The 11341-nt window shown below is 34.9% G+C and overlaps 1 protein-coding gene across 3 annotated transcripts in view; it reads left to right on the forward strand.

Moving 5' to 3' along the window:
* The first annotated feature begins 2001 nt into the window (after window positions 1–2001).
* Window positions 2002–11341, forward strand: part of LOC116852385 (protein phosphatase 1L-like) — a 291241-nt gene continuing 281901 nt past the window's right edge. The window contains exon 1 of one of the 3 annotated variants that reach the window (XM_032832671.1): window positions 2002–3768. In XM_032832671.1, coding sequence (XP_032688562.1) covers window positions 3691–3768 — 78 coding nt within the window. In that variant the 5' untranslated portion in view covers window positions 2002–3690. Of the gene's footprint in view, window positions 3769–7050; window positions 7971–11341 lie in introns of those variants that run through there. The other 2 variants (XM_032832675.1, XM_032832674.1) reach the window with 2 other exon arrangements.

Genomic DNA, 11341 nt, shown 5'->3' on the forward strand with positions numbered 1-11341 from the left:
CGTTAATTTGTGAGTAATATTGCATTTAGAGCAATCATTAATTCGCATGTAATATTTGCTTGTAGATTAAAAGATATATGAAGTTTAATATTATTTATAAAGAGATAGTCTATTTAATTAGATGTATATATGTATGTCTTTAAAAAAATTATTAAAAATTCAAAGAAGTACCATACTTATTGTAGTGAAAATGTCCATATTTATTATAATACAAGTACATGAGACACATAAACATAAATATATATGTATATAAATATAAATTTTTGCCTTTCATCTCCCAAACATCCGTATGGACCAGTGCTAACACAACAATGATAAACATGCTAAATAATATCCATACAGCACAAAACATTGAAAGAACATTAATGAAACATTGATGCAACATTGAAGATAGAAGTGCGGATATTTTTCTGCATGAAATTTATGTTGATTTTTCAACATTGATAATCAGATACAGCTGTAATATTGGATATATATTGAACAAAAACTACAATATTTTGTAATGTTGTAACTAGATTTGAGGAACATTGAAAATTATATTATTGATATATAAAAAAAATAATAATAATAAAATCAAGTGCCGTGGTCGCGACGTATTGAACAAAACAACGCGACCGTCTAAGCTTATCTGGAATTTCTGGGTCGATTGGTCTTCCGAGTCAAATATCTCAAGCATGAAAACTATAATAAAAAATTAAATGAAAGTTTCCTTATATAATGTTTAGCGCGCGCGTAATTTGCACCAAGTTTGATTAAAATTGGTGCAGACAATACGGAGATCTTGAAACCTCACCCGCTAAAAAGCCTTTTTATTTTCGCGCAGATTCTCATTTTTTTTTTTAGAAATACGTACGCACGCACACAAGCGACGCGCGTTTTTTCGTCAGATTGCGTTTGTAATATATATAAGCTGCAATAAGCAACATGTTCACGAATTGACGTTAGACTAGAGGAAAAGATTTATGATCGACTATTAGATGTACATATAAAGCTGTAATTACAATTTCAAGTATATTTTCTTATAGTTTTATATCAATCTGCGCTTGTGAAGTCTGCGATCCGCATTGCAAACATGTAATCTGAATTTAAAATTAATTGGCGAGAAAGAAAAGATTTTCGTAGGTGAAACATTATAAAGATTTCCGTATTGACTGCACCAATCAGAATGGACGCATATTACGTGTGCAATAAATATTAAATCGATCATGTATCTTTTCGTTTAGCGTAAACTCGTAAATAAAATAAAATAATCACTTGAGACCTACACATTTGCAATTACAATTATGAGGTCACTTTATAAGACAGCAAAAATAGCTAAAATTCAAACTGTAATAAATTTCTATGATAATAATAAACGAAAAAAAGAAAGTGATAGAAACTGATGGAATTTGCAGAAAATTTAATTGTTTTCTACCGTAATGTATCATTTCACTATATCGAATCCGAAAGGAATAATATCGTTGTCTACCTAAATATACTATTCACAGAATCGAATTCTCTTATTCGTTTCTTATCATTTCTTTTTCCATAATCATTCATGAATTAACGGAAACTTAGTTAATTATAAAAAATCAATCGTAAATTCACGATTGATTCTTTGTGTGTACTTTTTGTTATATAGTTTTTGTTTTCATAATTTTTGTATTGGTTTTTCTTGTTTGGTACTTTTTCTTTTGGTATTTATTATTTGGTACTTTTTCTTTTGGTATTTTTTTTATATGTACTCGGCGTCTTTTTTTCTTTAAATTATTAATAAATTTTATTATATTAATACATATGTATTATTCATATTATATTACAATATACCATAATCATATATATTTTTCTTATTGTTTATATATAAAATTGAAATGCGTTTAAGCAATTTTGAGCAAACCATGAAAAATATTCTTTTATTTCAAAATATTCTCTATTATACAAAGTCTGATGCAAGCTATATCGATAACAAAAAATGCATAAAAAACATTAAACTGAAAATAATTGTCGAAGTCATTTTTCAAATAACCACATAAACTTTAGAGGTATTAAATAAAATATATTGACGAATCAACGCGCGTATTTGCTAGGTACGTTATAATATACTGTGAACACACTATAAGTACACATTATATAAGCATAAACTGTAAGAACATCGTGGGAGTCATTGGCATCACCGCGTGCCGCGCGATCATCAGATTAGGCACACCTTTAACAAAGTGTGAGGCATGGATGAGTTACCGGACATATATCCGCTTCGGATTCGAAATTATCGAGGGAGATCACGAAAGTTTTAGAGTGTGTTTGACAATCTTCGGTTCCTAACAGTTATATGAGATATGAAGAAAATTAATTTAACATTACTGTGCTGTATGGGACATTTTTCTTGATTTTAAGTTTTAATGATTTTCTACTGAATTTTATTGAAATTTATTGAAATTCACTGAAATTTCGCTGATTTTCAATGAATATTGCTGAAATTTACAATGATTTCGCTGATTTTCGATGAATATTGCTGAAATCATAATGAACGTAGGTCAATTGATTAAGTTTTTCAGCAAAATTTCAGCACATTTCATTACGTTTTCAGCAAGTTTCATTATAATTTCAGATTTTAAATTTTTTCATCAAGGCATTTCTGCCTCGTATCTACTATTGCTTTCGGACGCACGTCATGATCAATTACTGTTGCGTTTCTGCTGTTACTTTCGAGCGGCACGTCATGATCGATTTTTGCTGCATTTCTGTCCTTACGTTCGAAAGCATGTCATGATCGATTTCTACTATATTTCTGTCGTTAGTACATGATGTAGCACGTTTTGTGATATATCTTCTACATTTTTATTGTCATATCGTGACAGCAAATCGTGTTCTACTTCTACCTCACTTGTCGCGTTATTGATATAGAAATCAGGCTATGTGTGGGAGATAACATATTTTTGCAATTACATTATTAGGGCAAATGATGATATATTTCTGTTACATTTCTGCCGGAACACTTTATCGGCAACACGTTGCAGAGAAAATTAAGTTTAATGAGGACACAGTTGCTTGAAATCTGCTGCATAACCATGATTTAATCATACTGCCAGCATGCTGCCAGCATTTTGCTTGCTGGGTATATATAATACGAACATTATGTACAGTTTACCATATTTCAATAGATAGGTCAGGTTTTAGTAAGTTTTTTTGAGAGTTTTTTGAGAGTTTTTTGAGAGTTTTTTTGAGGGGAGGGGCGGAGGCTCTTTCCCGCGTACTTATGTATACTATTTTACATACATACATCGATTTAAACTTATTGTACATACACAGTGTCGAATAATTACGTATTATAGAATTTATAGAATTTATTTGTTAATAACTTTTTAATAAACAATGAGCGATGGTTAAAACCTCTTAATTGTTACTCAAGAAGATGTCCTTGATAATATATGTCAACATCAAGACCATTAGTCCCCTATTGGATATTTTTATTCAAATTTTTATGCTTTTCTAGTTTAAATTGTTTTTCATACATTTAACTTTCGTTTTATTTTTTATAGCATTTTGCAACCGCGCAATACTACTGGTATCCTGAGCAAGTATGCTCTGACTGCAACGTCATATAAGCATTTGGAAATTAGCAGCGTAGGACATGTGTCCACTGTGGAAATAATCCTCGGCGACAATTACAGTAATTAATTAATACTACTTATAGAAACTTGGAGAAAGCTGATGAGAAAATGCGTCGACATCCAACGACTTCTGCAAGCTGACAAACCATCGTTCTCTCCGCTGTCGATTCAAGATTTGGTAATGGAATTTTGTAAGATGCATGATTCCAAAATTGTTGATTCCAAAACTTATATTATCTAATAAGTCTTTATATCTGATATCTGCTATCATAAATGCATTATTTAAATATAAACATTACATTGATTATATGTATGTATGATTGTCTGAAAATACGCATCTCGTTAGTATAAAATTCCGAAATTTTGTAAATGTTCTTTGAGAGAAGAACATTATCGAAATATATCATGCGGCAAAAGTGATACGTGAAAGCAACTATGACTGAGTCGCTTATTGATTGCGAGTTGCTAGCGTGCACCTTGAAAGATATTATGTATAAGGCTATGAATAAATGAAATAACATTCTAAAAAATATATTACTTTATTAAAACAAAAGAGTATGTCTCTTTTACTCCCTTTCCCAGCTTTTAAAAAAAAATATCTAAGTAGGTACACAATAATTTCGAACATCATACATTAGTGTTTTGTCGAAGATAAAATTCTTTTTCGGGTACTACATAGTTTTGGAAAGTACATCAATAAACTCGACTAATTGAAGAATTTAAAAAGGAATATCTAAGAATGTAATAATTTCGAATATCATATGTAGCGACAAGTAGAAATTTACTGTTCAAAAATCGCTGGACACAATTTTATAGTAATTGAGATGATTCTTTTAAATTAAACAATCAATGTAGAAAAAAACTGTCGAGTCCGATTTTTTTTTAATTCTTCTAAACGTTGCAATATTAATAAGAATTAAGTTCGTATTCAGCAACCTAAACTTAATATATCTTACAGTGACATATTTTGTGCTACGAAAACATTTTTTTCATATCGGTTATGGGATAACAGCTTAACACTAGATCTTAATACTGACTTTATATTTATGTTGAACGACTTTGTATACTCTATTGCAACATATATAACTTCAGTACTGAAAATCTCAGTACATTATATTGTGCAGCGAAAAGATGGAAAGTTTTCTAATTGGAGTGGCTCACAAAACTTAATAATTTTTTACTAATTCTTATTAATATTGTAACATTTAAAAAAATTTTTTAAAGAATCTGGCTCGACAGTTTTTTCTACATTGATTAACGTTTAATTTAAAAAATTCATCCCGATTACTATAAAATTGTAGCTTCTAATGATTTTTAAACAGTAAATTCTTATTTGTCCCCACTGTGCGCTGCCGTAGAGTCATAAGCGGAGAGGGGCAACGGCCGTCGAAAATCTGCCGCGAGCATGTCCAAAAGCGGAGAGGGGAAAATTGTAGGGTCGATAAAATGATTAATTATGTTGGTAAAGAAAATTACGTCGGTAGAATTATGTTAAAAAACATGTCGGTAAAAAGTATGTCAATAAAAAAATATATTGGTAAAAAATATGCCGGTAAAAAAATAAATTACCGACTGTGTGTGTGTGTGCAGGGTGCAGGGTGTAAAAAAATTAGACCGACAAACTTTGAGGGGAAATAGAGGACATAAAAACGAACATATTTTGTTAATAATGTTTTTCTCTACGACGCTTCGTTTTAATACTACAGGGTATAAAATAGGAATTTTATGATTTTAACAAAAAACAAACATATAGGTGGAAAAATTAAATGTATTTCAATTATACGTATATATTTTAATCTTTAACAAACAATGAACAAAAGAACGGAACAAAAATGCGCAATTGATTAATTCAATTTATAATAAATATTCAAAAATTCTTCCATTTGCTTCAACATAAAGATGACATCGAAATTCGGGTTAACGATTCTGTTCCTGTTTCAATGCCTCATCGATAAGAGTTGTAAAAGTAAATACAAAATACCCTTGTGAAGCACGCTTCATTAATAAACAGTATTGACGGGAAACAGAGGAAATGGAGGAATTTTTGAACATTTATTACAAATTGAGCTAATTAATTGCGCATTTTTGTTCCGTTCTTTTATTCATTGTTTTTTGAAGATTAAAATATATATGTGTAATTGAAATAAATTTAATTTTTCCACTTATATGTTTGTTTTTTATTAAAAACATAAAATTCCTATTTTGTACTCTGCAATATTAAAACGAAGCGTCGTAGAGAAAAACATTATAAACAAAATATGTTTGTTTTTATGTCCTCTAGTTCCTTTCAAAGTTTGTCGGTCTAATTTTTTTACACCTTGTATATAGGGTGTCATTTTAAGTGATTTAGTCGATTATCTCGCGAATCGATGATTTTATTGAAAAATTTTTCAAACGAAAGTTGCATGGTTTGAAGGGAGACACATGATGAAAATATGGACTTGACATTGAGTGACTTTGTCCAAATTAGGTCAAGGTCATTAATATTTTTTTTAAACAGAACCCCTATTTTTTATTAGATATCGTTGTAGCTTATCGCGAGTGCTTTCCAACACACTATAATAAAGTTACGTTTAATTTAGTACTTTCCGAGTTATGGAGTTTGAAAGTTACAGTACCGCCGGCGTTATCCATATACGCATGCGCGTGTGAGTGGGATATATCAACTATTTTATTTGGACGGTAAGCGGCCATTTTGAAAAAAATCTTTGAAAAATCCCACTTAGGTAAAAAATAAAAAGAAATAGCTATACAAAAAAAAAAAAGAGAAAAGTTGAATCGTTCAATTGGGAAGGTCTCAATTCCGTGCGCGTGAGCGTATGTCAAGCAGTGTAGATAGATTGCGGAGACACGCGCATGCGTACATGGATAACGCCGGCGGTACTGTAACTTTCAAGCTCCATAACTCAGAAAGTACTCAATGAAACGTAACTTTATTATAGTGTTTTGGAAAAATACTTTTGCGATAAGCTATAAAAATATGTAATAAGAATTAATAGTTTCCGTTAAAAAAAAAACATTAATCACCTTGACCTTTTTTGACATTTTGACAAGTCACTCAAGGTCAAGTCCATATTTCAACCATGTGTCCCTCTTTAAGCCATGCAACTTTCGTTGGAAAAATTTTTTAATAAAATCATCGATTTGCGAGATAATCGACCATATCACTTAAAGTGAAACACCTTGTGTGTGTGTGTGTGTGTGTGTGTGTGTGTGTGTGTGTATACACGGTGTCCCGCATAAGATGTGCCAGAAGAAAAATATAAGTAGAAAAGACAAAAGAGAATAAAAATTGTAGAATTTATTTTTCGAACAACCACGTAAAATTTCGAGTTATTAAATAAAATAGATGGGCTAATCAGAGCGCGCGACGCAGCAGGCGGGACATATGGTTCGCCGCGGTCGGAGAAGAAAATAGACGATTGCTCGCGGGCCTATCATGCGTCAGATCTAAAATGTTATTATCATATTTAGGTCTATGAGATAGGCCTCTGAGCAATCGTCTATCTTCTTCATCGGCCGCGGCGTGCCGTATGTCCCACGTCGCCGCGCTCTGATTAGCTCAACTATTTTAATTAATATCTCGAAATTTTACGCAGTTATTTGAAAAATGACCTATACAATTTTTGTTTGTGTTCTACTTACATTCTTTTTTTATGCGTCTTGTGCGGGACAGCCTATATATATACAGAGTAATTCAAAATAACCTTTTAATATTAAACAAGGTGCACCAGCTAAATTGGGACTAATTTCAATTTGAATATCTCGCTAACTTTTACTTCCCGAGTAAACGCTAGCTGGAGTTAGAGTAGTGCATACACATCTGTAAAATACAATCTGTACAATTGTAAAGTAAAAATGGCCCAGTCAACACAAACAAGTTCGGAGCTTAAAGAAAGAAGAGTTCAAAGAATTGTGTTTATCGAAAGTCTTCGCGCTGGGCGAACGCCACCTGAGATTATAAAGTTCTTCGGTTACCCGAAATGTACTGTTTACCGGGTGGCTCAGAAGTTTTCGACTTCTAAGCAATCCGAGGAACGTTCCTGTTATCCGGCAAAGCAAGGTGGCTTTCTGACAACATCGATATGTTTTAATAAGGTCAAAATAGTTTTGGTCCCCAAATAGTCCAGACCTTAATCCATTGGACTACTACGTTTGGAGCGTTGTTGAGAGAGTCACTAATAAATCGAGACACCCTAATGTGCATCTCTACGGATCGCAATTCAACAGGCAAACATAGACCGAGATCAAATGCAGAGAGCATGTTCTCATTTCAGGCCGAGGATTGAGGCGGTGATCGAAGCAGCTATATAGAGGCGGCTATATAGAGTGAAAGTTTACAGAAAGTGTCCCATAAACAAAATATGTAAGCCATTTTTTGTAAGTTTCGTTTATTATTTAATAAACAACTTTTACAGTAAAATGTAACTTTAGCCCCAATTTAGCTGGCGCACCCTGTATAAAATCTTGACAAAATTCTAAGACACTTTTTCCTTTGGCAAAACTTCGACAAACACGTAATTGTTAAAGGACTGCAGGAGTCGTAAGCAAATCCTGAATTGCATTTGGAGACCTCGTACGGCGAGAGCGCGAATCATTGCTATCTGTGTAAGTGTATGTCCATACACACGCCCCACACAATCGTATTGTTCGCGCGGACCATTGATTTCTAACCATATTGGACAGTGCACGCCTTTGTTCTTGAGCGGTCAGAAAAAGATAATGTAGACAGTGTATCCTTGTCTAACCAACTCGAAGCGTGACTAAATGGGGTGTATATCAGTTGGACACGGGGCAATTGGACACAGTCCAATCACAAGTCGCTGTTCCAAGGGAACCTACAAATGTCTCTAATCACACGGTGCTGTGATTGGCTATGTCCAAATGCACCGTGTCCAAGTGCACCGCTCCCGACTAAATGTACAACTCACTTTGAAAACATTAACTTCCACACACATTTCCTAAACATCGAAACATATTCACATATATTATATAATATATAATATACGTACATATGTATATTATATAATATACATATATTATATAGTATATTTATATACAGGGTAGCCAGAATTTAAATGTCAAAACTTTGGGAGCATGCAAGGGATTGATAAACTGAGAGAAAAAGTATTTTAGAGATATGCTCGTTTTTGCTTCGTTTTGGAGAGAATCGCAAACAAACAAACGTAGTTGCTTCGTCTTGTATTACCTCTAAAGTATTATTGTAATTGAAATCGCGCGCGCGTACACTCAGAGGCAGGTATGGTGTCCCTCGGCGGGTCCGTATACGCCTGTCAAATAGTCGAAAGCGACAACAGGCGTATACGGAGGGCGTACTGTACGTCTGACGTACAACGCGAGAGAAGCGAAGAAGGCACGTAGGGGAAGTGGTGGGAGATATTTCGATGTTGCATTCTTTTCGCACGTCGTCCGATCGAGAGAGAAAACATCAGCAGACGTGATAGCTGTTAGTGGTGTCCTCAATAGCTGTCTCACTCACTCAACGCTTGAATGCAGAGAATATGAGCGAGACAGCAATAGGGACACCGCGCTGTCTCTATAGGTGTCTCGCTCGCTCTAGTATCCATGTATCACGCTTTCCTCTTTTCTCCTTAGCAGAAATGCACGTTGTGCCGATGAATGACACCGAACGACAAAATTTAACTCTTTTGTTGTACGAATGTGAATAGTCATTTCCGATATATTTTTGCCAGCTAAGTACAAATCCTTAGTTCAAATTTGGTTACCGCGTTAGATTTTTGAAAAAAATACATCGGAAATGATAGACATATTTTGTCATAATGTCGCTTTTTTCTTGTTGTTGCTTGTTGATTCGTTACTAGGAGACCGGGTTTTTTAGCTGTTCATATTTTTCCTTTTTTTCTCTGAATAAATCACTTATCGTGGTGTCGCAGCATCAAGTGGACGATAGTGAAAAAGTGTGAAAACGATTATGCCTGTGAACTTGTGTCCTGAGGTACGAGGTCGCATTGTGGGGCAGTGGCAGGCGGGAAGAACAGTAGCAGAAATTGCTGCTGCTATTCCATGTTCTGAGAAAACTGTCCGACGATGGATACAACGATTTAATGAAGGGGGCGATCATGCTTTGCATGATCACCGTCTTCATAATCGTGGACCTCGGACGACCGGGGCACAAGAAGACCAAGCGTTAGTCGCTGCAGTTGGTGAGCAACCTTTCGGCACTGCCCAGGAAGCCATCAATGCGGCGAATTTGCCAATATCCCAGAGGACCGCCCGGCGACGTTTTAACGAAGCTGGGCTTCGTTGCTACCGTCCAGCCCACAAAATTCCGTTGACTCTCGAACATCGAGAGCAACGTGTCGCGTTTGCTTTGGAAAACTTAGTGAGGAGCCGTAAGGAGTGGGAGGCAACGATCTGGACCGATGAAAAGGTCTTTGTATCGTCTGCCGATCACCAACCTCACGTATGGCGTCCAAGGGATCAACGGCTGCATCCAAATCATGTTGTGCCTACCCACAGGAGTGGGAGGATTTCATGTGCAATGTGGGGCTGGATTTCCGGCAGTGCAATCGGTGAGCTCGCAGTCATTCCCGCAAGAATGAACTCTGTGGAGTACATTCGTGTACTGGAAGATGTCCTTCTTCCATCAGTACGCGCAATTTACGCCGCAGAGGAAATGCCAGTGATCCGATTGGTGCAGGATAACTCCGGAGTCCATAATTCACGTGAAACGCAAACATGGTTTCGAGATCATCCGGAGATCCAATTGGTTAAATGGCCTGCTCGCTCACCAGATCTAAATTTAATCGAAAATGTTTGGGCACAAATGGTTCAACGATGGGAACCAAGAAGGGAAAGGACGGTAGCAGCGTTGGTGGATCATGCGAAAGAAATTTGGGAAGAACTTCGGTTCCGACCAAATTATTTAGCAAACTTGATTGATTCGATACCTAATCGACTCAATCAAGTGATCGACCGATCCGGATATTGGACTGATTATTAAAAATGCGCTCACGATGCTCCGCACGATCGGCTCCTCACGGGGCCAATAAAATGTTCACACTGCGCTTAAACGTGCCTACAGGCGTCTCACTCGCCTGTTTGTACGTGTAGACAATGCGAGTGAGATAGCTATAGACTGCGTTTAAGGCAAAGATGCGATGCTTGGGTCGCTTGGTACCACGCGTCGTAGGCTGCCTATAGCACATGCTACCAAACGATCCAAGCGCCGCATCTCTGGTTTAAGAAGATGCTGTATAGCATCTCATTCTTGTTATTGTTATTTTTTGGTTTTTGTTATTTTTTGGTTTTTATTATTAAAAGTCTTCTCAATTTTTTTCTATTTTCAAGAGTGAAAACTACATTTTAAAGAAACTACATATTTTTAGTGTAAACTACATATTTTTAGTGGAAACTACATTTTAAGTTTTTTTAGTAAATTTCATGAAATATCGTTTTCTTGCAAATAAAGAAAGAATAAAAATGAAGTGCACGATTTCCTTCCGCGGAGTTACGGCGTCTCAAAGTTATCTATGCATTTTTAATCAGTTACTGTCAGTATTAATGTTACTCGATGCGCATCACAAGAAACTTGTTGATCGCATTTTGCGCATCATGTATGTGTATTTGTGACGATAAGTGATTAAAAATGCATAAGTGACTTAGATGCTTTGTTAAAAAATATTTTATATATAATCATATATAATTCTGCAGAATTATATATGATTATATATAAAGTATTGTTTAATGGTTTTATATAATGATTTTAT

This window comes from Odontomachus brunneus, unplaced genomic scaffold (assembly GCF_010583005.1).
Source record: "Odontomachus brunneus isolate Ranch 3 - 2012 unplaced genomic scaffold, Obru_v1 Obru_scaffold_221, whole genome shotgun sequence".
NCBI lineage: Eukaryota > Metazoa > Arthropoda > Insecta > Hymenoptera > Formicidae > Odontomachus > Odontomachus brunneus.